At 41.8% G+C, this 27,291-nt stretch overlaps 1 protein-coding gene and 1 long non-coding RNA gene across 5 annotated transcripts in view; one reads left to right on the top strand and one right to left on the bottom strand.

Moving 5' to 3' along the window:
• Positions 1–5,074: 5,074 nt before the first annotated feature.
• LOC139614076 (uncharacterized) lies at positions 5,075–27,281 on the bottom strand. 4 transcript variants are annotated; one of them, XR_011686897.1, is made up of 5 exons: positions 25,987–27,281; positions 25,725–25,837; positions 17,303–17,437; positions 13,512–13,609; positions 5,075–12,740 (listed from the first exon to the last, which is right to left on the bottom strand). It is a non-coding gene; the product is annotated as an uncharacterized lncRNA (long non-coding RNA). The 4 variants fall into 4 exon arrangements; XR_011686898.1 differs by having other exon boundaries at positions 17,303–17,432; XR_011686895.1 differs by having other exon boundaries at positions 25,725–27,281.
• Positions 23,532–27,291, top strand: part of gabrb1 (gamma-aminobutyric acid type A receptor subunit beta1) — a 65,800-nt gene continuing 62,040 nt past the window's right edge. The window contains exons 1-3 of the mRNA XM_071471166.1: positions 23,532–24,052; positions 24,137–24,228; positions 24,327–24,394. Coding sequence (XP_071327267.1) covers positions 23,973–24,052; positions 24,137–24,228; positions 24,327–24,394 — 240 coding nt within the window. The 5' untranslated portion in view covers positions 23,532–23,972. The remainder of the gene's footprint in view (positions 24,053–24,136; positions 24,229–24,326; positions 24,395–27,291) is intronic.

The raw sequence follows: 27,291 nt of genomic DNA, 5'->3' as shown, positions 1-27,291 counted from the left end.
CTGTCATGAATGAGTTAGAATAACAGACTGGACACTTTAAAAGGAGGATGGTGCTTGACATCATTGTTCCTCTTCTGTTAACCATGGTTACCTGCAAGGAAACACATGCAGTCATCACTGCATTGCACAAAAAGGGCCAAACAGGGAAGTTTATAGCAGCTAGTAAGATTGCACCTCAGTCAACCATCTATCAGATTATAAAGAACTTCAAGGAGAGAGGTTCAATTGTTGCCAAACAGGCTCCAGGGCGCCCAAGAAAGTCCAGCAAGCACCAGGACCGTCTCCTAAAGTTGTTTCAGCTGTGGGATCAGGCCACCACCAGTGCAGGTAGAATGGCAGCAGGCAGGTGTGAGTGCATCTGTACGCACAGTGAAGCGAAGACTTTTGGAGGAAGGCCTGGTGTCAAGAAGGGCAGCAAAGAAGCCACTTCTCTCCAGAAAAAACGTCAAGGACAGACTGATATTCTGCAAAAGGTACAGGGATTGGACTGCTGAGGACTGGGGTAAAGTCATTTTCTCTGATGAATCCCCTTTCCGATTGTTTGGGGCATCTGGAAAAAAGCTTGTTTGGAGAAGACGAGGTGAGCACTATCATCAGTCCTGTCTCATGCCAACAGTAAAGCATCCTGAGACCATTCATGTGTGGGGTTGCTTCTCAGTCAAGGGAGTGGGCTCTCTCACAATCTTGCCTAAAAACACAGTCATGAATAAAGAATGGTACCAGAACGTCCTCCGAGAGCAACTTCTCCCAACCATCCAAGAGCAGTTTGGTGATGAACAATGCCTTTTCCAGCATGATGGAGCACCTTGCCATAAAGCAAAAGTAATAACTAAATGGCTCGGGGAACAAAACATAAAGATTTTGGGTCCATGGCCAGGAAACTCCCCAGATCTTAATCCCATTGAGAACTTGTGGTCAATCCTCAAGAGGCGGGTGGACAAACAAAAACCCACAAATTCTGACAAACTCCAAGCATTGATTATGCAAGAATGGACTGCCATCAGTCAGGATTTGGTCCAGAAGTTGATTGACAGCATGCCAGGGAGAATTGCAGAGGTCTTGAAAAAGAAGGGTCAACACTGCAAATATTGACTTGTTGCATGAACTCAGTGTAATTGTCAATAAAAGCTTTTGATACTTATGAAATGCTTGTAATTATATTTCAGTATACAATAGAAACATCTGACACAAACACCTAAAAACCCTGAACCAGCGGACCCTGTGAAAATGTAATATTTGTGTCATTCTCAAAACATTTGGCCACGACTGTAGTACAAACATGAGGTCATTGATGTTCATGTTCTCCCAGTATCAGTGGCATATACCCTGAATGTCAAAGTGTCAGAGGGACACACTTTGTTTTGCAGGCTTATCTACTTCAATTATATTTGTATCAGGAGGCCTGACGTCATGAAAGCAGCACCCTGAGTTACTGATGTTCATGACTTAGTCTTAAACATTGGATCTCGTTATCTAGTCTGAGAACACATGGTGGATGGATGGAGAATTACAGAGGAAGGTGTAAACCTGAGGTAGGTAAGAAGTAAGACAGAGAGGCAGAGCAAAGTGAACAGGACCAAGGCAGCCATTTTGATACACACTGACCATCATTGGGCAGACTGCCTACACGTGTCACATTTCGTAGCTGCGTCATGTGATCTAGAGATTTGGCGTCTTACTTATTTTTCATGCAAATCACAATTCATCTGCAAAAACAGACATAGAAAATACCTGTTGATGTCATAGTGACATCATACAGCAACATCACATACAACTGACACCTTTCATTATTGTTTCAGTGTAGGCTGGATCTGAATATGGAGACATGAAAAATATACATTTTATATTTTTGAATCATTTCAGCAGCTGCGTGTGGAGACAGTCAAGTCTCCTGCTGATGACCATGATCTAAGGCAGACTGAGGTGACATCCACTAAGTGTGTGAACATATTATTGTGTGATGAAAACCTATACATAGCAACAATGTTAAATGATGTAGTAGTGTGTGACATAGTCCCAGTAATGCTGCCACAGACAATTAGAGGCAAAGAAGACAAACATGGAGGCTGCATCTTGTGTTGTTAGACCTTTCAGTAGATATCTGTAGTTTATCTGACTGTAATGAAAATACGTCAACACTGTTGAAGCATGTGAAATCTGGAGTTTAAAGTAAGTTACAGTATGAGGATGTGAGGTGGACCATGTATGAAGGTTTAATGCTAATTCTGACAGGTAAAGCTGGCTAACCAACATAAACACTTAGCTCTTGGCCTTGTTAAAAACTTCTTCTTTTTATTACCATCACTTCACTGTCTTTACATTCAGTTGAGTGTTTAAGTGTTCTTCTGTGGAGCAGTGGCCCTGCCTGGATTTTCCATTCCCACTCAAATTTAATGAAGGATGAAATTCCTGATGGTTATTATGGTTATGTGTAATCATGTAGAGTTGGACTGCTGGATGTTGTTAGCAGTAGTAGTTCATATACAGCAGTAGTACACAGTAGTAGCTGCTCTTTCACTGATGTAAATGCACTGAGCTGAACCTGTGTAGATAACTGGACAGTCCTCTGTCATGTGAAGCTGCTTTTCCTGATTAAATGTTGTTCACCTCATAAAGATACAACAACATTACAACTTTCTGTTCAACACAAAGCCAGACAATCATTCTCTGTGTTTTATAACTATAATTATCTAAGTTTTATAACTATTAGAGATGAGGTGGTTCAGACTTTGTGGGTCTGTTTAGCCTCTCCTTTCCCTCATGTGTCCATACAAGGCAAATCTTTTCACCTCCAGCTCCACGCTCTACCTACACCCCCCACCAGAAGAGATGAAAATCCTGTGGTTGAATTGAAGGTGGGGTCAGTCAGCCTCCTATAAAAATGACTGATCTCCTGTGTCTAGCTCAGATCAACAGAGACTGTCGTCACAGACCAGGACCTGACCAGCATCCAGTCCACGTCTCTGCTAGCTTTGAGTCTTTAACACGTCCTTATTCAACAGGGACCAGTCAGATGAACAGTTCGTGCAGCTGATGTGGTGTCTGTATACAGGATGTCCAGCTTTTGAAGACTTGGACAGTGCTGTCATTATTTCACTGGTCTCTGATCCTAGAAGGTTTGTGTGTATAATGACATTAGAGCTAGATTGCTGATGATCACACACTGACTGTATGTGAGGAAATCTTCATCTAAAACATTAGCAATAAGAAAAAGCTTTGTAGTAGTATTAGTAGCAGCAGTAGCAGGAGTACTTATGAGTACTGATTGTATTTATAGAAAACTGTATCACACCTGACACCTGCTCGCTTCACCACACCTTTTGTTCCATTGTGTGGATGTGTGCACATTGTTAATGCTGCAGAGTTCACACATTTAATTCAGACAACAGTATTTCAGTTGTCTGGAGTCAGACTGTCTGGTTCTCATGTTATTTCAGTTTTTGTTTTTTCCTCAGGGGAATTTTTTCTAGATTTTTTGGTTCTCTGAAGAATTAAAACTTCAGCTCAACACAACAGTTACAAAGTGAATCACAACATTAAACAAAAACGAGCACAATTTAAGCAGCTGCAACACAAAAACAGGTTTCAGTCATACCCCTATCTGCTGCTCCTGCTACTACTAACATCTACAACTACTACTCCTGTGACTGCAACTGCTCTTACTATTAATACATCAGTTACTAGTACAACTACTGCTATGTGACTATCACAACCAATACCTGCTGCTTGTACTGCGACAGTACTTCTGCTTTTAGTCATAGTACTCCTAAATGATACTGCACTGAAAACTCCTGAATCAATGAGTATACATTTAGTTTGTAGTGATAAATGAGTCATGAAGGTGTGTGTGTTTGTCATGTTGTGTGTTTCAGTCATGGCATCAGCTAGCCTGCTGTTCCTGCTGCTGCTGATGTCATCCTCCCTCCCTGTCTCCAAGGGAAAAATCATTATGTCTTCTGACCCAGTGACGGCAGTCCAGGCAAATTTCACAAAATCAAGCAAGGGTCTAAAGAGGTCGGCGAGGTTATTTGTCTAGTAGTTGACATCATGAATGCCTTATTTACCCCTATAAAAAACAACATAGAAGTTCAAGAGAAATTAGACGCTCTTAGGAATGAATTTGACAGACTTAATTACAAGCTTGATAAAAATCACATGGAGCAGAAATGGAACACATGGGCAAGTGGTGATTACTATAAGATAGATAGGAATATCAACTTAGGCTGGCATGACTATGAAATACTAGTGGAAATTCTTGATGAGGCTGAAAATGACAAGAAGAAGAAGAACCATACTGACCACTTTGTAAGGACCTACTTACAGTATGAGCCCGCTACTAAGAACCTGTACGAGCTGCTGACAGCAGCCACAGCCCAAGACTTCAGACAGTTAATGGCTGAACATATGAACTGTCATGAAAATGAAATCGAAGAACATATTTATTTAATTTATGACCTTCTCAGTAAGGGATTTGTAATAAATCAAGTCTACTACAAACTCAAGGGCATAGAGTTAAGGGCATAGAGGTTTATGAAGCAGCTACATATGCATTCAAATATTTTAAAATTTTATTACAAACATAAGAACTGCATTTCTAATAGTATGAAGTATGTTGAAAATGATGTGCTAGGGCTTATTGATAACTCCAAAAACAGACAACCATTAGCAAAAGAAATCAGGTCTTTCTTGGAGAAGGAATATGAAAGGTACGACTGGATGGTTGTTGTATATGTTACCAAAAACTCCAAATATGAAATTAAAAAGAAAAAACTGAACAAACACAAGATTTTGACAGGATTTACTATGGTGGATGGAGATGGACTCACTGTGGCTGTAGCCAGACAGTTGAAAGGGAAGCATACCTTGTCAAGTGAAGTCAAAAAACAAAAAAAACCAACACTACAGATTGTGTTTAGCTTAAATTAGCTCTCCGTCTGGATTATCTTAAAGCGTGGGCATCTCTTCACCGTTGCAGTTATGTCTGTTTTGCGACGTGAACTAGCCGTACAAATTTATTTTCACTTTTCCTTGTGTTTGTGGACATGTTTTCAAGGTACACAATGAAACGAAAGGTAGTTATTCAACATTTATTCATTAAGAAGAAATTCATTCAGAACAGGGATTGTGTAGGTAGCAGGCTGCACTGATAACAGTGAAAGTCAGAGTCAGCCTGAATGCAGCAGCCAGGCATCACAGGGCCAGACTAACACCCATGGACTTCCAGGTGAAAATACAGATATTAAGAAAATGTTTTAAAAGTGTATAATGTGTTTTACAGTTGCTTAGTGAATGAAAGAATTGAAATACCTACTTTTAATTACTGTATTAAACTGGCATTGTGCACTTTGTAGTTTGAAGTGTGCTTTTGTTTAATATCTGCACTTTATGCTATGTTGTAAAAAGTATCATGTGAGTTTAAATTAAAATAGAATGAATGAAGTGTTGACTATGTCAATCAATACTTAATATACTCAATACTTATGATGATGCAATAAGATGCACAAAGAGAGGAGAGTGACCCTTATGATCTTGCCGAATCTGATGACAGCTGCAGCAGCTGCACCAGCAACAGGAACCTCCAAGTTCACCCTACTTTTGCTGCACCAAAAGGTCCCCAAGGTAGAATATTTATTAAAAATGTTATTGACCTGGGGCAGCCTGATAGTGGAGTGGTTAAGGCATGTATCACATGAGTGGATGCTCTTAGCAGGCAAGTGCCGGTTCAACTCCCAACCAGCCCAATTCTTTCCTGCGTGTCATTCCCCCTCTCTTTCTGCCCCTTTCCTGGCAAAAAATGCCCCCAAAAAATATCTTTAAAAAAAAATGTTATTGACCCACCACAGAGCAACATGTGAACTGTTATTTTGTATTACTTGCCTGCTGGAATGCAGTTGTCTCTTACAATTAGATGAAAACAGGTAATACATGGCAACCTCAATATGTTATTAAAGAGTTGTCATTGCGTAAAGATCCCATTTGGTCAAGTTTTAAGATTATAAAAAATGCTCTATATTAAAAAGTTAAATCATTTTGTTAAAATCTTTAAAAAATGGACCTACTCCTTCTTCCCCATTTAAAAATTCCATAATCTACAAATATGTAAATATTTTTTATTTCTAAGGTTTTCCTGGTAAACACAAGATGTCTCATTCACTGTGAAATCTAAACTCTCTACTGGGATCTACGTAAAAGCGGAAATACGTCATCCCTCCGCATAAGGATACCCCCAAAGTAGCCATGCTCTCGACTGCGTTTGTCAACACAGAACCGCAACAATGGCTGCGTCAGGAGAAGAAAGACAATCCGCTGAGTCGTCTGAGTCTGATAATGAGCTGGACTCGGAGGAACTTTCACAAAATCCTTGGCCGTATCTTAACTCAATGTTTGAGTTTGACCGAGCAAAGAAGAACGTGGACAGATGGACGTATGGACAGTTTAAAAACTTGCCCGGCTGTAGGCAAACTGTCGCTCAAGTTAAACACGGCACTCCCTGCTTCTGCTGCGTGTGAAAGGCTCTTCAGTGCAGCTGGATTGCTCTTCAGCCCAAGACGGGGGAGAATTCATTCACGAAACTTGGAAAACCACCTACTACTTAAGTTGAATAAGGCCTTCTTCAAGTTGGAATAGTTGGACCAGGGTGACAATTGTCACAACTAAAGACGGTCACTCTATTTGACAGTACAGTCCCAAGTGTTAAAAAAAACCATTTCTTTGACTTTCAGAAACTTGAATGGACACACACTTGAGTGGAACTTTGGGTGAAGAATAGCTGCAGCAATCAGCTCTGGGACATTGTGGTTTTATTTCATTCATTGAGTTTGTCTTGCTGAAAGCAGTATTGTTGTAAAGGTAGATTAATCCATGCAGAGCATTTGTAGTTCAAATATGATGGACAGTACATACAGTGTCAATGTTTTTCCTCTCTGGTGTTAACGTCTTTCCATACTACACACGGACAGACATGGGGACATGGGGAGACAAGACAGACATGGGGAGACGGACATTAGGAGACAGGCACGGAGACAGACAAGACAGACATGGGGAGACAGACATTGGGAGACAGGCACGGAGACAGACAAGACAGACATGGGGAGACAGAGTTTGTTGTGCTCCTATATTGTACTGGTACATGTCCTTCCTGTAAAGTCAAGTGACTTCAACATTGAGTTATTGAAAGCAGAGATGTAGTTTTTTGTAAAGCAGTGGTTCTCAACCAGTGGTCTGGGGACAACATTGGTCTTTGAGGGGGTTCCAGTTCCCAACTTAGCTAAATGATAGAGTTAGTTGGACGGTGCAGGTTCATTTGGTTACGTTTTAATGATTTTTAATAAACTCTGCATCTGCAACATCTGCTGTCCTCTTATGATCCCATTCATTTTATTTGTTCTCATAGGTGTTTCTGCAGGCTTTATATAACATTGTGGTTCTAAAAGCAAGCACATCAGTGCAGGTGGTTTCAAAGAGTTAATTCTCAGAAACAAGAGTTAAAAGGTCCTTAAATTCATTTAGAAAAAATTATAGTAATTCATTGATGTGAAAAATAAGAAGTTTGCTCTTACTCTTACTTAAAGTAAATTTAAAAGCATGTACTTTTGGATACTTAAGTACCTTTAAAAGCAAGTACTTTTTTACTCTTACTCGAGTAACATTTCGACTGAGCTACTTTTACTTGTAACGGAGTAAATTTTGAACGGTAGTATTTGTACTCTTACTCAAGTACTGGGGTCGAGTACTCTGTCCATCTCTGCTGATGATGTCAAAACTGAGCCTCAGCTCTTTGATACACAGGATTTACATGCCTGTGTCACAACTCATCAATCATTAGCTCATTGGTTGCTAGGCCGAGCTGAGCTATAATACAAACTGCTGAGAGCCTCTGTCCACAGAGAGGAAGTAACAGACTTAATTAAAAACTTCTATTTGTGTGATAAAGTGAATGAAATACAGAAATTACACCCAAACAGGATTTTTTTTACATGTGACTTAAAGTTGGGAAATGTCTGTATGATGTGATGTCATGATTACCTCTTGCTCGTCATGTGACCTGATAAGTCTAAACCAATGAGATGCTATTCCTGCTTCAGGTTTCTGTCTTGATTTTCTATGTGGCTTAAAAAAAAATCTGTTTCATTGTCGTCATTGTGTCTTTCTTATGTTCTATACATGTAAATCAGCAGAATAGACACAGTATAAACAGTGTATGTGTTCATGTATTTAGTATGTGTCAGTATACAGTGTGTATAAACCTATAACATATGAATAAAAGGTAATACTTTAAGCTGCATTACAGTCTGTTGTTAAATATAGTGCACAGAAAAACGTGGTGCAGTATATACTGATGTGACACAGAATGGCAAAAAGACAACACTCATGTGTGTATGGGCTTAATAACAAAGCAACATCTTTCAAATAAAATTTATTAACTGAAAATGTGCCTTGGTTCAGATCTCTGTTTGAGTCAGATGTCAAAAATTTTTAAAAATGATTACACTTTACCTGGGTATTTAAATTCCTGAGTTCAATGTATAATTTATTTACTTCGTTTTCTGTTGTATAGTTCTTTCCTTCCTTGAGGGAAATTTCAGTTAAAGTAGGTGAAAAGTTTTTTTAGTTGTTTTTTTGTTTGTTTGTTTGTTTTTGAGATAAGTTGACTATGAGTCTTTTCAGTTCAGTTCTGGTGGAAACCTGTTAATTTTATGTATCCCAGATAAAGCTCATGTTTGCTGCTTTATATCCGTTATTTGCTATGTTATATTAGTATACTTAATTTAGTTAATCCAAGAGACTGAATGTGCTTATTCACTTCATGAAAGAAATGTGTGTCCCACTCTGTCTTATAGTGAAGACACAGGTCCTGAGTGTCCGTGCATCCAGCACCAGGACTAGATGAAAGATTGGTATTGTGATGCCAAACGTCTGGTGTATATTAAACATGTAGAACCAAGGCTAAGGAGTGTCTGTGAGAGGAGACATGAGGTGGAGATTTGTTGCTATACTGTATGTGTGTATCTCCTTTGATTGTTCAATCTTTTACTCTGCAGAAACAAACTCAGGTCTTTTGTGCAAATAAAAGACCTTTAAACTTGAACCCTCTTCTCTGGGTGATTTTTCCACCACAAGTTCCCTCTGTTTCTGTTGTGTAAGATCTTACCTGGGGTGAAGAAGCTGCTGCGTCCAAACCCATGAAGTCTGGTGGCTGTCAGGTGACCTCATGCTCTTAGTCCTCCTCATGGATGTATTATCAGAACAGGATACTGGATCTAAAAATGGCGCCCATTCATTCTAATATGAACGGCTTGCCTGGCGCATACACTGAAAAAGTTTCTGGTTTCTGGGTTACTTCCATGTTATGCTGAGCCCCGGGGGATAGAGAATAGCACATTATACACAATAGAATCCTTGCCATATATCCCACCAAAATATGATACAAAAGTTTTAAGTAGTGTCTGAGAATAATGACTGTAGGACGATGAAAGGTCCACACTGATTAAAATAGCAATGGCACTAGACAGCAACATGAAATTGTTGTACACATTACTTGGCAAAAATGAAGACAGAAGGACAGGGCCAATATACAGTAGAAACTGTCTAAATTCAGTGGCCTTCCATCGGTCTATTTCTCTAAATGACCGTGGTTTCCGTTCAAATTCCACAGGAATATAAGGTTGCAGCTCTTTCATGCAATCAGACATTTGATTTACAACATTTGCAGATAACCTAACATTGAGAGGACCTCTGAGCCACATTAGCAACAACTTTCTAACCACACCCAAACAAACCAAATGCATATAGTCCATTGGAAATTGTGACACCATGCCAATATTTGAACCATGAAAAGGATTTGGCCCATGTTGATGATCTTCATAAACCCCCTGTGCAAAAAAATCATCAGTCCTTAATGTGCTATCAGTTAATGGGAAGGTCATCCGTCTGTTCACATATAGTCCTTGTTGCACACATTTGTCACAACCGTAGTATCCATTATGTGACTTTATGTTCTTTACAAATGCTTTTGCAGGTGCATCACATATTACAGAGTGAACATTCAGAAAAAGCCGTTTTCCATTAAAGTCAAAGCCCTTTTCCGGTTCATGGAGCTCAACAACAAAATCCTTTAAAAAAAAAATCATTAGCTGATTGTGGTTTGTTGGGCCCACAAAATAAAGCAATAATGACAGGCTCCTTCATTGGAACACTGACTAACAGTCCTAAAATAGGCCAAAGCTGAATGCTTGTGCTCTTAAACAGGGGTAACCCATCAATATTTATTTGCAACTTTAAGGTAAAACAATCAGCAAGTGAGTCAGTGATCTGAGACAGTGTTCTTTTGCTGGAGGATAATATGCCAAAATAGTGATACTGTCCCCCAACCTTGTTCTGAATAGTGTACTGAGTATTAGTCTTTAGGACAGTTCGTCTGTCTTTTGGTAAGTCTGGGTGGTAAAATCTTAGTATACCTAAAAGTGCTGTAAGAGCAACAAGTGAAATTCCAAAGGTTAGGGCCCAAGAACAGATTTTGTCTTTGAGACTACATGGCTCAACACCTTCATCGTCAGATTCAGACAAGTCTGAGCTACTACACTGAGGAAGGTCATAAACATCCACGTGGTCAAAGGTGTTTGCATCCACATCATGGTCAGAAATGTTGGTGCCCAGGTCGATATCTGTTGCATTGTCCTCCTGCAATACTGCATTTTCACTACAAATATTGATCACCCTTTCTCCAGTCCAATCATCAGCGTTATCAGGCAAATTAATGCTGTAGTCATCACTAATTTGCTGTAGTGTTCTCTTAAGGTCTCTTTGTGCACGCTTTCTAAGAGTGGAGTATGAAACAACCTTTGCTTCCATTTTTTACTTACGTCTTCACCAATCAGCACAGCTGTTGACCTACCGGGAGAAAAGGGGAGGTTTTTAAAGTGTTTAACAACATACAGTGCTGCTACTGTTGATTTATATTTAGTTAAAGGTACATTTTGCGGCACATTTAAATTATTTTGTCCAATAGATATTTACATTTTCCTATATGGCTGAACAAAGCTATAGCAGTACATAGATGGTGACTGTGTTAAGAGTAATATTATGTTACCTGCTTTGAATATATTGACAGCATTTTCCAGTTTGTACATTGTACAGGTGTTTCAACATTACAGATTTTTACTTGGGGAAAATACATGTCTGTGAGAGAGACATAAATTAAAAATGTTTTATTACCAAGACATTATTTGTATAATATAGTTTGATCTTAGTTAATGTCAAGAGTTAACTCCTTATAGTTTAAACAAGTATTGCCACTGCAACAGAATCACTGAAGAAAGGCAAAGCCTCAGAAAAGGTTGCAACATGACAGTAACAACACACTGACCAATAGCGTTCGCATGTGATATATCTTGTGGCAGTAGCACAGTTTGAGGCTATTAACTTTTGTACAAACTAATGCTCGAATCAGTGCTCTAAAACGTGGAACTAAACAATGACAAACAATGCCAATTACGCTTCAAATAAAACTCCTCATGTCAACGCACCTTCTGTTTCACATCGAGTCAAACTTTAATGAATTTCGACCGACGGGGTGTAAAGCAATAGCCCCGACTGGACTGGGAACTGGCTGTAGTTTTTTTTAGCGAGCCAAAATGCCTTATCCTGCAGAGCACACGTTGATTTAAGTTCACAATTTATTCTAGCAAAGGTTACAAGAAATTATTACATACGTAATCTCTTTTGCTGCATGCGTCCACGTAATAAAAATAACGTTAAGTTTGTTGCTATATCTGTGTCTCCCACGTACGTTCGCGTTACAATTTGAAAACCCTCTCCTGTGCATAACTGACTCTTCGTAGCATTAACGCTCATGTTACAGTCATTGTAAATATAACTTAGCAACGTTAGGCAATAGTTACCAGCGTATGACTTTTATGCCCTGTGCTAAAATTAACGTTGACGCTTTCCAACAAGGGCAGACACACCGTTTGCATCCAAATACAACTAATATGGACAGGCTATCCACTGTTAGTCAGATGCTAACAGTTCGTGTGCTAGTTAACGATTGGTTACGTTGACGCTCGATTGAATAACATTTCAGCCATGCAGTCAGCTTACAACAGAAACACAACCGTTATGCCACTGAATTAATTTGTATTGTTTTAGTATTTTCAGTAAGAAAATACTAAAAGAATGAAAGAAAAAACATGCCGATAACATTCATAGTGAGTATTATGTTAAATGAAGCACTTACTTTTAATATTTTCCACTCTTCATGATGCTGTTCCACACCTGTTGAATACCTGTTCTGAAGGGGGTCCAACTTTCTGCAACTTACTGCTGTGTGACATCACAAGCTGACTGTTAAATTTAAAATCATGGCGCGTTTGGTCTGCGCAGTCCGCCACTTAACAGGCCCTGACCAATCATTTAGACTGTCAGCCTGACGATCACAGGCGTGACTGCTATGTGAATCTGCCGACTTGTAGACGGATCCGGCACAGTGTCGTCTGCTATCTGGGTTAGCTCGTCCATCTTATTGGGGAGAGATCTTACGTTCCCCATGATGATGGAGGGGAGAACTGGTTTGTACCGTCTCCTCCTGGCACGTCGCTCCCTACCTGCACAACTTCCCTGTCTCTTCCTCCTCCTCAGGTCGCGGGGAATGTCGGGTCTCCCCTCGGGTAACACCGCTGTGTCATGGAGTGTCATCAGCTGTTCCCTGGTGTAAACAATGGAGCCATGGCTGCACGCCAGGTCTCCGGACACGGATGTAAACAGAGAAAAAGAAAACAGTAGAGCGGCCAGTACGAACACCGCAAGATTATTCGTGTCCATAGTACGCAAATAAGAGAAGCTGACCCTTGATCAAATATACAATTAAAAGTAGAAGAAAAGGGTGTCACGCTCACTGATGCAGACAAAGGAGAACCCAGAAGCACGACAATGAGGCAGACGAGTAGCAAGGGAAGATCAGTTTACTTAGTCCAAAAAAACAGGCAGAGTCAAAACCAAGAGATCAGAATCAGGCAAACAAATCCGACAAGGAGCAGGCAGGTATCCGTAGTACGAGAAAAGCAAAACAGGGTCAGAACAGGAAGGCAGAACTAGAAATGCTGGAGAGCTTAGAAACGTATTACACAAGACAATCTGGCAGGGAACAAGTGAAACTGGACTAGTATATATACTGAGGAACTAATGAGCAAATGGACTGCAGGTGAGGAGGAGATGGGCGGGGCAACCCAGGTAAAGGAAATTAGTTGATTGCATGGCAGGGAAGAATCTGAAGGATCTGAAATGACAGGACGGTTAGTGAAGTGAAATGAAACCAATAAAAATAAACTAAGAGTTAGTGTAACTACGTTACAAAGGGAAAAAAAATGGCTCAACAATGAGCAAGAGCTGCCGTAACAGGCTGCCACTCGTGCAGCGCCATCTTGGAAATAGGAGAATAAAATTTAGACTGCAGAGCAAGATATGAATGAGTAATCACAAGTTTAATTTGATAAAAATCAAGCAAACATCTTCACCTGATGATGATGATGATGAAAGCTGAAATCTGCTTCTCCAGGTCTCATTTCCATGGACAGCACGCAGACCTGTCCCAGACCATCTAGAGGTCTGGACTCTGGGGACAGCACACAGACCTGTTTTGATTTGATATTAATGTGACCATTAAGTTGAAGGCAACTGGACTTCTTTTGATTCCTGAAGATGTTTCGCCTCTCATCCAACAGGCTTCTTCAGCTCTAAAGACCAGTGTGGGAAACCCAGGTGTTTAACCCTATGTGGGGGCAAACACCTTGGAGGTGGTCCTGAAAGTCGTTGACTAGCCATCATGTGAGTCGTCAGGGACACATGAGCCAAGGTGTGACTCAGCAGAGAGTCTTTGCCCCCCCCCCACCTCGTTAAAGTCACATGGCTCCAGGTGTGAATGGGGGTTAAACCGTCTGGGCAGGGCTCCCAAGACAGCATTGTATGTGGCTGACAGATGGTGTCTAAAACAAGGAAGGTTTTTCCAAATGGACATCGATGGATTCCTTTACTCCTCTCTCAAACCATCTGTCCTCTCTGTCCAAAATGTGGACATTGGTATCCTCGAACGAGTGTCCTTTCTCCTTGAGATGGAGGTGTACGGCTGAGTCCTGTCCCGCTGAGCTGGCTCTTCTATGTTGTGCCATACGTCGGTGGAGGGGCTGTTTCGTCTCACCTATGTAGAAGTCTGAGCATTCCTCACTGCACTAGACCGCATATACAACATTGCTTAGGCCGCGTTCAGACTGCAGGCGAATCTGATTCAAATCAGATTCCTACTCAAATCCGATTTTTAGGGCTGACTGTCCACACTGTTTTCAGCAAGTGTCCAAATCGGATATGGCTCTGTTCAGACTGTGCCACATTATTGACTGATCTGACAGGTTGCTGTAGTAACGGAGTGTCTGACGTCATATAATTGCAACAACGACAACAACAACAACAAACATGATGGAGGCAGGTCACCTCAGTATATTGGCCTTATCACTGTCCAGTAGAGGTGCAGAACATCTCAGACGCACTAGACCAGGGGTGCCCAATACGTCGATCCGGGCATTAAAAGAAGTAGAATCTACTTCTTTTAATGCCGTGCGATCTACATTTTTTCCTCAACTTCATTGGGAGTTCTGTGCAATCTACCTGCACTCCTCTTGCAATCGACCAGTAGATCGCGATCGACGTATTGGGCACCCCTGCACTAGACATTTGCAATGCTGCAGGAGGCTGGTAGGATGATACACAACAATGCTTCGTGCAGCACTCACTGCCGGAGTTTCTGTGCAGCGACGAGTGTGGTGCCACCCGAAGAGCTGGGTCTGGCGTCACGTAGAGTGACGTCATGGACAGTCAAAACCGATCTGAGTGTTTGGAGCTGTTCAGACTGAGACGCATCTGTCCAAATGCGATCTGAAACTACCTCCCGAAGGTGGTTTTGATCTGGTTTCCAAAAATCGGATTTCATGTGATTTGTGACTGTTCAGACTTCAAAAGAGCCATCCAGTCCCAATCTGGATGGGCTAAAAATCGGATTTTGGCTGGCAGTCTGAACGCGGCCTTAGTTTGTGTCTGGGTGTTTTGTCCCCGGGATGGACCAGTCTTTGCCTTAAAGTCTGGCCAGGTTTGAAATTGATGTGTTTGTAGAAGATTCTTCTGAGTTTTTCAGATAAGCCTGCCACATATGGGATGACAATGTTTCTCTGTTTGTCGTTCTGTTTATCTGTAACTGTCTGTGTTTTCTTGTGACGCCTTTTTGAAGATTTGATAAAAGTCCACTTAAGGTAGCCACAGGTTTTAAGTGCTGTCTTGATGTGTGACAATTCTTTCTGTTTTCCCTCTGCCTTTGAGGGAACCTCAAGGCCCGGTATTGTAAAGTTCTGACCCCCAGTTTGTGATCCAGTGGGTGGTGGGAGTCAAACAGGAGGTATTGGTCCATGTGTGTGGGTTTTCAGTAGACTTCAATGCTAAGGCTACCATTCTCATCAATGGACACAGCACAATCCAGAAAGGGCAGACTATTGTCCTTGGTATCCTCCCTGGTGAACTTGATGTTTTTGTCCACTGAGTTAATGTGCTCAGTGAAGGCCTCCACTTCTTGGGTTTTGATTTTTACCCAAGTGTCGTCCACCTATCTAAACCAGTGGCAGAGAGTTGTTCCTCTGAAGGAGCTCAGAGCCCGGTCCTCCACCTCCTCCATGTAGAGGTTGACCATGATCGGGGACACAGGAGAACCCATGGCACAGCTGTGCTTTTGTCTGTAGAAAACCTCATTGTACTTGAAATATGTTGTGTTCAGCAATATGTTGGGGGGCAAAGACTCTCTGTTGAGTCACACCCTGGCTCATGTGACCCTATATCTCACATGATGGTTAGTCTACGACTCTCAGGACCACCTCCAAGGTGTTTGTCCCCACCGAGGGTTAAATACCTGGGTTTCCCACACTGGTCTTTAGAGCTGAAGAAGCCTGTTGGATGAGAGGCGAAATGTCTTCAAGAATCAAAAGAAGTCCAGTTGCCTTCAACTTATTTAATGACTACGATGAGATGGATGACTGAGAACCTTCACGGATATTAATGTGACTGTTCTCTGTGCTTTCAGCTGTAGTAGCAGGGTGTTGTGATAACAGGCTGTTGTAATAACAGGATGTAGTAATAACGGTGTTGTAATAACAGGGTGATGTAATAACAGGGTGTTGTGATAACAGGGTCAGCACAGCAGGAAATGATGATTTGATCTCTCACATGGTTTAGTCAAGTGTTTTAAAGACAAATATGACTGTGTATCTTAAGGAGTTTGTGCTGAGATGTTGTGTTGTGTGCTTTTTGCATCCTTTCATATGTAACATCAACCTGCTCAGGTGAAAACAAGACTTCACATTTACATCACATGGATTTCAGTTAATGTGTGCTGACTGTAGTGACAACTTTCCTCAAACTAACTTAAATTCAACATAAAGCAAATGGCCATTAATGCACCATGGGTATGTGTTTTACGCAGGCAAAAGAATTAATTCTCCAAACAAGCAAGCAAACAAAGGAACATGTCTCCTGCTGCCTCTCCTGCTCTGGTACAAAGCCATAGGCCCACCAAGGTGCATGCTGGTCCTAAACCAGTCTACCTACTTAAATAACCTCATGTGCCCATAATGTGGCCCAAATACACAAAATACTAGTTAACCAAAACTAACTATACTAAATAAGCAAATAATATAAAGAAACGAATGACTAACAAAGAGAATATTATCAAAAATAAAACAAATTAATTAAAGTATTCCAAACTCAGAACAAATGAATAAATAATAGAAAAACCAACAAACTAGTAAATAGTTCCTACACCATGTATGGAGGTTTTACACTACTGCTAACACGTTGCTACCCTGAACATTAGCTCTTGGCCTTGTTAGTAAGAAAACTTTTTCTTTTTATTACCATCATTTCACTGCCTTCGCATTCAGTTGAGTGTTATGTACTTACACCAAACTTCAATTGAGACTTTGAAGTTTATTTTATTTTAAATTACAGCAGGTAAAATGTAGTTTGGTTACAGTAATAGCATAAAAGAGTTTGGTAAAGTCAAAAGTGATTCATTACTGTCAAGCTGCTGCACTTGCTTTGTGGGGTTTGTTAAACATGTAACTGTAACCCATTACTAATTTCAGTTATTTCAGTTATATTTTACTGTTATATTGTCATGTGCAGTCAGTATGTTATGTTTTTTAACATAGATAAACAGGCACTGCTTCTTAAGTGTTACAACATCACTGGTTTACAACCATGTTAAGACAGTTACCTTGTGGCTGGAGGGACCGTGGTGCAGGCTGAGATGTGTTGTAGCTACAGCAGAATAATTCAGTCAGACTGAGCTGTCTGCTCTCTACATTCTGTCCTCTGAGATCACCTGCTGCTGCTGTGACGTCCTCCTGCTCTGGAGAGAATCAATATCTATGAATAATGTCATCTTTCAGGGTGGTTACAGGTGGTGCTATATAACTGGATGAATGTTAGCATGCTACTAGCTAAGAGCAAGTAAGCTAACTGCTAATTAGCCATTATGCTAAGCGGATTTGGTAAATAAGTTTGTACATCAGTGTTTGAAATATGGACTCATCTTTTGTACTAGTATGTACTGTTTTGGGTGGTACTATATCATAAGAATTAATTTTCATTAGCATCCCAATAGCAAAGTAGGAGTAAGCTAATTACTAGTTCATGATGCTAAGAATATAAACTCATATGGTTTGTACGGTTGTTCTTTCAAACTGTGCAGCTTCACTCCTGATTTGAGTGAGGAGTGTGTGTTTTGTTGTTGCTGGATGTTATTGGATGTTATTGTGTATTTAACAGATTGGTCTGATTAGTTCTATGACAGGATGTCTGTTAGCTGCAGCCTCCTGCTGCTGGTGAAGTGGACTGTGAGGATGGGGGATTGCTGTTTTACCTGACCCTCTGGAGGAGTATTTGGACCAAAACACCAACAGACACAATCTTATATAGCTCTATATACACTGTTATTTCTGGTCAGCTGTTAGATTTTTTCATTCAAAAATAGGAATGGACATGATATTAACTGAAATCCCTGGAATCTGTTATAAATACCTATTGGTTTGGTTTATTTTACAGGTTGTATAAGTTTAGTACTTTATGTGCACAGTAGATGTGATAAGGTACAGTACCTGTCTAAGGTTTGAACACACCTACCCATTCATAGGTTTTCTTAATTTGGACTATTTCCTACAATGTAGAACTGAAGACATCACAACTAACACATGAATTATATAGTAAACTAGAATGTGTTTATTTTAGATTCTTCAGTAACCTCCATACACCTTGATGACAGCTCTGTACAATCAGATTTCATAATCTTAACCAGTTTAATGAGGTCAACACTTGGAATGATTTTCAATTAACAGCTGTGCCTAATCAAAAGTTAATTAGTGGAATCTCTTGTCTTCTTAATGTGTATGAGACCATCACTTGTGGTAGTGTTGGTGTACAGTAAACAGACCTATTGGAAAACTGTACTGATCTGTATTATGTCAAGAACTGCTCAGCTGAGTAAAGAGAAACGTCAATCATTACTTTAGACATGAAGCTCAGTCGGTCTGGAAAAGTGCAACAACTGAACCTATCATCAACACTCTGATGAGACTGGCTCACAAGGCGAGTCCTCATCAGAGGTTTTTGTCTTTGTGAGACACAGAAAAGAGGAACGGATGGTATCTGCATGTGTGGTTCCACTGTTAAGCCTGTGGGGGGGGAAGGGGGGGGGGGGGGGGGGGGGTAGAGTGACAGAGAAGTAACCAACAGGTTCTCAACATATGAGAACTTCAAGACTGTAAGAACCATCCTACCTATTTCATAACTCTGATGTCGTCATGGTTGTTCTACAATGCAGGAAATAAAAAAAATAAAGAAAAACCATTACAAGGCGTGTCCAAACTTTTGACTGGTGCTATGTATCTGCACAGTGTATATCTGTGTCAGGGTGAAATGGTGGGAATGTGTTTGTAGCAGATCATTCATAGATTTACTCTTATTGGCTGAGGCATCCTGATTTGTTCTCATGTACATTATTACAACCCATAATTGTTTTGGAAGTGCTCCATAATTACCTAATAATTACATCAGAATCAGCTCTGTAATTAACCAAGACTGTAATCTGGAGGCCGGCTCAGAGACAGCCTTCAGTTGCTTTAGATAACGCTCATGAAATAAACGGCATGATTTCATGATGAGAAACAAGTTACCTTTTAATTCCAGCACAAGAAGCAGGAAGTTCACCAAGCACAGTGTTGATGGACAGTGCAAGGAGAGAAGGAGAGGAGGCAGATGGAGGGAAAGCACGGGTTACATGGAGGAGAGAGTGGGAGGGGAGTCGGGGGCATGTTACACTAAAAAATATAGAAGCATAAAACACAGAAGATGTCACAAAATTAAAGCTACAATATGAAAGTTCTGGATATCAGGACAGCACCAGCATGAGATTCCTCTGACCCTGAAAGTTGTGGAGTTTGATGGCCACAAGCAGGAAAGACTTCCTGTGGCACTCTGTGGTGCACCGTGGAGGAATTAGTCTATTACTGAAGGTGCTCCTTGACCAGCACACTGTGCAGTAGGTGGGAGGCAGGATGGTGTGTAACTTAGACAGCATAGACAACATAGTAAGTAATGCTAACTTAAAGTAGAGGCTGACAGTGTTTCAGGATTCCTGTTGATCACATGACTAGGACAGGACAGGACAAAAGTGAACCAGAAAAACCTAGATATTAGAGTTGTTCTGATTCTGATAGTAGTATCAGAAACGTGTCTGAGTCTGCCTAAAATATTAAACCTGAAATGATTGTGAGTCTATGAATTGATCTAGTACCATGTGATGCATTGATTGCCTTTAAGTTTCACAAATAAAACAACAGTTAACCTAGAAATCTATTCTTCTTCATTGCTCTAAAACAGTGGCCTACACAGGAAGCTGCACTGTGCAGCAACTGTTACAGCGAAGAAGAATTGATTTCTGGTAACTAGCTGATGGCTGAGGTCACCAAGAGGTGGACCGTGGTCCGAGTTTACACCCAGATGCTGTGCTATCCGCAGCCGAACCTGTTACCTGTACATTATTGTTAGTAAAATTTGACAGAGTGTTTCTGTTTAAAGCGTCACAGCTTTTCTAGTCTATGTGGCTCTGATCACGTGACACTACTCAGCCAATCACTGTGATCCAGTGAGTGAGATACACACACGGTGAGAAGAGAGTAGAGGCAGTCTGCTGCAGGAGGAGGCTGCAACAGTTTAAATCCTTTTTCCTCATATTGTCACATGTTAAAAGACCCAGAATGAAAACTGTAAGTGGACCACAGCTGATGACTGTAACTGACCACTGTCAGAGGTTTCTACTGTAAAAAGACAGTACAATGAGCCATACAACAGTGACAGCAATCATATCACATCCATACAGGGTTAGTGGTTTACAACTGACACAGCTCAGTGCTCAGTATCGGCCGATACACAAGTTCAATTACTGAATCAGTATGTGTTAGATATGCAGTTCTAATATGAATAAACACAATTTTCTGTGTTTTGCACCTAATGCTGATCATTCTGTTGTCTTTTTTACATTTTTTCTTTGTCCTCTCCTGTCTGCTCAGGTGGCTGGTTGCTGATTGGCTGTAAGCAGCCACCTGTCCGGTGCAGGATGTCATCAAGGAGGCTGCTCTCAGCAGAGCCAATAGAACTAATACTAGGAACTTATTTCACTCTTTCAAGCTAAATAAGTTGCACACACATATGCAGGACCTGAGTGGAGACTAGGCTTCTATGTGTGCAGCCTCCAGCTAGCATCTACTAATTGCCTGCATGTGAGGCGTTTAGGGAACATCTGTAAACTGTAGCTACAGAAAATAACCTGGGTTACAGTCTCACCCTCTAAACTCAGTCTCTGCATGCACATCAGTCACATGCTGCAACACCACAAGTAAATTCTCAACCTGTGGAAAACATTGAAAATATCAACAACATAGTCAGTCTCCTAAAAAAAAGACACAACACAACACAAACAGGATTGGGCTGGAGGGAAAATCCACTCCCATGTCACCTTCTATCTCGGAACCTCAGTATGAGAAGAGAATCAGACCAGCAGCATATTCATGCACTGATTAACGACCGTAAGCACCCACCGCTGACTTTAGACTTCTGTGATTGGTTGGAAAGGCAAGGCTTGCTCAACTTCAGAGGTGTCAAGCTGTTCATTGAGTCTGGGTCACAGAAACCTTTCACGGTACCCTCCACATTAAAGGTTCTGTAACAATCATCACTGGCACTAGATGTCGCACTACACCACCAGCATGTCAGACAGAAAGAAATGTGATTAGTCAAATCAGTCACTAAACACACAACAAGACACAACAATTAGCCCATTGCTGTGATATGCTCCAAAGTAATACTGTCAGTTAGCCAGCTAGCAATAGCAACATTTGTCAAACACATTTATAATATTTGTAACAGCAAGTACTGGTACCACGGTCAGACATTGGGAAAGAAATTCAGCCTGGGACTGATCCACTGGGACCAACCACACAAATGACACTGATAGAGCTGTAAAGACATCAAAAACTTAGCGGAGAGGAGAAAACTTAAAGGAGATAATGTCGTCCCACAATTCCTTATTGTATCACCATTTAAACAATGCAGCACAGTCTCACCACAGAAGACCCACATGAATGTAGAGCAGCTACATGTTTGTGACATGATCCAAAACCTATGAAATATTCTTTGTTTGATAGACTGAACCCTGATACATAAACATAGATTTATTCTCTTTTAAATCCAGCGAGGAGTCATCATGAAGAACAAGTATATTGAATTTATAGTTAACAACGTTATCATAATAATATACTACATATAGAAATGTTATTTCACTACCCACCACCCACTCCCCACTGTGTAAAACACTAAAAATGAATTTCCTCTATTGAACAAATGCATGAAAATGTCAGGAAATCTCTTAATATAAATCATTCTGACCCTTTTTCATTTCAGCTGCTTATTTTTATTGAATTACTATTTAAATTACTTGACTTTCTCTCCTTGTGTATTCTTTTTATATTATCTTTCAACACTTCACTCCAGATTTGTTGATCCCTGCTCTGCCTCCCTCCAGGAGCAGTGTAGTGAACAGTTTGACCCATGAGCAGAACGGAGACCAGCTCTCACTCAGTCTCACTTGGGGGTCAAGCAGCAGCAATATGCCTGACAGCTGCACCAAGATTTAAAAGTGGCAACCTCCGTAGTCTGCTGGCAAAAAGAGAAGAGACTGCAGAAATACTGAAGTTAATGGTAAAATGATTTGAGTGATGATGTTTAGAGGGCCAAATGCACTGTCTACCTCCGTCCTCTCCATCAGTCTCATCAGACTACATCTGAAGGAGCGAGAGGCTGAGGAGCACACAGAGAGGGAGCTCCTCCTCCACCAGGAGGCTCCAGAGGCTGAGATGGTACAAATAATTAATACATTAGTGTTTTAAAGCTGAGTTTGGTTCATGGATATATGTTGACTGTATTTTACTGTAAATTACATCAAACAACTGAGTAGTAAATAAAGATATTTACGTATATTACCTAATATATATATATATATGTGTGTGTGTGTGTGTGTGTGTGTGTGTGTGTGTGTATGTATGTATGTGCGTGTGTGTGTACATATATACGTGTTATATATGTTCTGTACAGTTGTATGCGATATTGGGCTTTATAAATAGAATAAAATTGACTGTGTCCTGTCGATGCTTTTTGATTCTGTTTAGACTCTAATATAAACCTGTCTGTCAAGTCGACAGTACAGTGAGAAGATGCTGCTCCAGTACAGGTTCTAACACAGTTAACACACATAACACACTGGGGACAGATGTGTGTCAGGGTGTCTGATTTCTACCCCACAGCTCCCTCACAGTGTAATTCTGCCATGTTAGATGCCCTTGCAGAGGTTTTCACTACAGGTGACATAGTAAAGGAAGAAGCTGAATAATGAGACACAGGACGTCTCATTCAATGTGTCAGTTGACTGAGGCAGCAAGACATCCACCATACACTCGGGTCACGTGATGACAACTGAGCAAACTCCATCCACAGATGAAGCCCATGAGATGTGACTGAAAGGACCCTAAACACAGGTCCAGGGTTCTGAGGAGGTTCTGGTAGTGACTGTCAGGGGTCAAGGGTTGAGGGATATAGACATCTTCATTTGTCCCAGAGAGGCTGAAAGGAGGGAACCACTGATTCATTAAACTGTAAATATTCCAACAACTGGTTCTGTGACTGACAACTGTCTGACAGGAAGAAGAGGAAGAGGAAGAGGAGGGAGAAGAAGAAGAGGAAGAACAAGAAAGGGGACAGGAAGAAGAAGAAGAGGAGGAATAAAGAAGAAAGAAAAGAAGAACTCTCTCTCTGCCCCCTCCTCTCTCTCTCTCTCTTTCTGCCCCCTCCTGTCTCTCTCTTTCTCTCTCTCTGCCCCCCTCTTCTCTCTCTCCGCCCCCCCCCCCCCCCCCCCCCCCAAAAAAAAGGTGACTGGGGAACCGGGATCAGCGCTCACTATTTAAGCTCTTCAGGTTGCGCGGCAGCGGGCGGGAAGACCGGCTTGACGCAGACCAGCTCCGGACACTGCGTCTGCTGGAAGAAGCTGATTGGGGTGCTGGAGGGGGGGGGGTCTGTGTATTGACATCTAGGATGCTGGAAGCCTGTATGTGCCGCTTCACGCGCCAGCCCTCTGTCTTCAGGTGAACTCCTGTCCCACAGGCGGGTTTTTCCTCGCGGCTAGTTTTTGTCCACACCCGCGTTGTCTCACCTCGATACTGACGCTTGGATGTTGGTGAAACGACGCGCATGCGTTGCTGTTGGAATAATTTTACAATCTGAATCGGTATCCCTGAAACCTGGTGTCAAAGTCGTCGGAGGGGTCGCAGTGGGTAGTGATGTGGACTACCGCGGACCGCGGGTGCTTGGGGGTCTTTTGCTTGTCCCTCCTGGTGGCGGCGGCGTGCGGGGCGCAGAGGTGAGCTCTGACGGTAACATCATGTGTCATGTCTCAGCTCGTGTCAGATTCTTATCTCTGAACTGAATGTGTTTTCTGCCTCAGCGCCAACGAACCCAGTAACATGTCCTATGTGAAAGCCACCGTGGACAAGCTCCTGAAGGGCTACGACATCCGGCTGCGGCCTGACTTCGGAGGTGAGAGCCGCCGCCGGTCTCTGCTGTAGCCGCTCATGACGCTCGGCGGGGCGCTGCGCTGCGCTGCCTACTAATGCTCTGCATCATATTTTCCACAGGCGCCCCCGTGGATGTCGGCATGAGCATAGACATCGCCAGCATAGACATGGTGTCTGAAGTCAACATGGTGAGTTACCGCCACTCTGACTGCAGTATGAGACACAGACCGCCTCCACGTGACAGATGGAGAGGTTAGAGACCGGCGGCAATCCAGCTCAGATACTTGGTGCAGCCCGCTCCTGAAGGAGACTAAAAGGACCCCCCCCCCTCCACCTCCAGTCCCATGGAGAGATCCGCAATGTGCCAAAGCCAATCCGTATACATCAAGTATTTCCCACGGAGGCACAGGAGCAGAGAGTGAGAATTAACAAGACAGAAGGGGGGGGGGGGGGTTTCCACACACAGCATGTGTGCGGGGCCGGTGTCAGAATAGAATCGGCCCGGCTCCGTCCGTCCGCGTGTGTTTTGGCCTTAATGCAGTAATTACATAACGGCTGTCAGTGAGTCAACTGGGGGACGGAAGTCCGGAGGAGCGGAGTCTGCAGAATATGAGGTGACCATTTCATACAGGGATCGGTGCAGCGTTGCCAAGGTGCCCAGGGAGCACGCGCCACCACAGAGGAACCAGCTGTGTGAGGCTGGCGCACGTGCAGAGAAAGTGAATGTGTGGGACCGTCAGACCTAACTCAGGCTGCAGGTGTGTGAACACAGAGCTGAGGCTGCTGCTGTACTGCAGCTCCACAGTGCTTCCCTCCATCTGCCCGTGACACGATTCCTCCTCACTGTCTCAGCCCTCTGCTCTCCTCAGGAGGTCTATTATTTCAAACTGTATAATATAGGCTACATCATCACTAAAGCCACATTGGTAATTGCAAATCCTGAGGTTTGTTTGTGTGACAGTTTAGTGATAATGAAAGGTTTATAGTGAAGAAGCAGCTGCAGCAGACGTCACTGGGGACAGTCTAGTCTCATTTTATTTTCTTTGTCCATCTTTATTTGTGATAACAGACTACACCTGGTCTTAGAGGATACCAGACTGACACAGGTCTGCAGGGAGATGAGTCTGTTGTTTGATGGAGGAGTCAGGGACAGACTAGACCAGATCATGGTCTTCGCCTTTGTCTTCTTTAAAAACTCTTCAGTGTGATCATTGTCATGTTGGTGGTTCTGACCAGGTCCACATCAAACCTGCCAGACTCCACCTGATCCAAACTCCTGAGTTCTGGTTTCATCTGGAGATCAGCTGCTAACATCTACCAGGGTTCTTTGTTGTTCGATCTGCAGTTTTGTGAAGAGTGGTTCTCTTCTTGGGTGACTAAAGGTTGTCTCCATGTCTGATCTTCACCAGTATCTTCAGCTCATCCTCGTGCTGAGTCTGTTTTTCATTGTGAGGTTGTGTGAACTGTGTGCGTGTATGTGTGTGTGTGTGTGTGTGTGTGTGTGTGTGTGTAGCATACCCTTCGAAAGATGGTGGACCCAAACTGATGGTTTTCACAATGTTTTATTTTTCATGCAAGCTCCGTAATCAACTTCATGAAATCCTTGTATCAATGTGAGACCAACGTGAGAACTGTACAGAAAATGAAGAAAACACAATTACATTCTGTTCCCACTACTATATACACAAAGCAATACACAACAACAGCAGGTACGCAAAGTTAGCTTAGCATAGCTTCCCAATACAAAAATAAACATGACCACAAACACTAAACACTCTACCTTGTGCCTCCTCGAGGGGTTGCTATTACCGTCAGCCTTCGCCGTTTTATTCTTATGTTACCGTCACGGCTTTATTTTTCCTTGCTGCCTTTGTTTACTTTGCTTTTACGTCAACTGGTATCGTCGTCAATTTCCGTTGTTGTTACAGGGAGACAGAAAACCGCCAGGAAGTAGGAGGAGATTTAGCGATGCTTCAAAATAAAAGCTCAATACTATCTTAAACTCCAAAACGAGCAAACATATAAAAAACAAATGAATTACATTTTTACCATAAACATAAATCATCAATAATATATTTATACCCAAATCATGTTGGAATATACACACCTTTTATGACTTTTTTAAGATTTAACTCATATAACGAACATAAGCTGCCCTCTAGTGGACGAAATGAGAAGCAGCATTTCACAAAACCAAAAGGTGGTCTGCTACAGTGTGTGTGTCCACTGCTTCCTTTGTTGTTGGTCATCTGGCTCTTCCTGCTCCTCCTGACCTCTGCTGGTTCAGCATCTGCTAATGGTCCTGGTCCCCCTCCATCTTCATGAGGTCTCTCAGTCTGGTTTGTGAAGTCACATTGCTTTAGATACAACAGAACTGAGGAAGCTGAGGTTATTAAATAAACCTATTCATCAGTTATCTCTATCTGTAAATCACAGGTGTTGTTGACTGAGGTTTGTTACTTGATCCATGTTCTCAAACCTGTTTGTGCTTAATTATCATGAGATCAGTGAGATCAATGAGATGTCAAGAGATCCTTCATCTTCAGTATGACACAGGTATCAATCATATGTCACAGAGTCCTCAGTCTGTTGTGTCCTGTGTTGTGTTGAGCATCCAGCTCCACACACATGCAGTAGACTGGTCATGTATTTGTGTTTGTTGTCATCATGTTTTGATGTGATGCTGCAACTGCTGGATGAACAACGATCAACAGCTCAGATGTAGAACCAGGAAGTTGTTCTTTAAAGAGGAGCAGAACCTGATGAACCTGTGATGACAGACGTGTCATATTTGTTATGGTGATTAACACCATTACAGTGTGGGTTACATGTTGTCATTACTTGTGGTGTGTATTTTCTGGACCAGCTGTTCTGGTGCTGAACCTGCTGATTGAGAGTGTGTCTCAGAGGATTCAATTCAATTCAATTCAATTCAATTTTATTTGGATAGCGCCAAATCATAATCTACATTATCTCAAGGCACTTTACAGGGTAAGGTCAAGACCTTACTTTGTTACAGAGAAAAACCCAACAGTTCCCACAAAGAGCAGCGCTTGACGACAGGGGGGAGGAAAAACTCCCTTTT

This window comes from Trachinotus anak, unplaced genomic scaffold (genome assembly GCF_046630095.1).
Source record: "Trachinotus anak isolate AG129_WGS33_773 ecotype Australia unplaced genomic scaffold, CSIRO_AGI_Tana_v1 ptg000033l, whole genome shotgun sequence".
Taxonomy (NCBI): Eukaryota; Metazoa; Chordata; class Actinopteri; order Carangiformes; family Carangidae; genus Trachinotus; species Trachinotus anak.
Note: the sequence above shows the minus strand (reverse complement) of the source record. Positions and strands in the feature narration are given on the sequence as shown.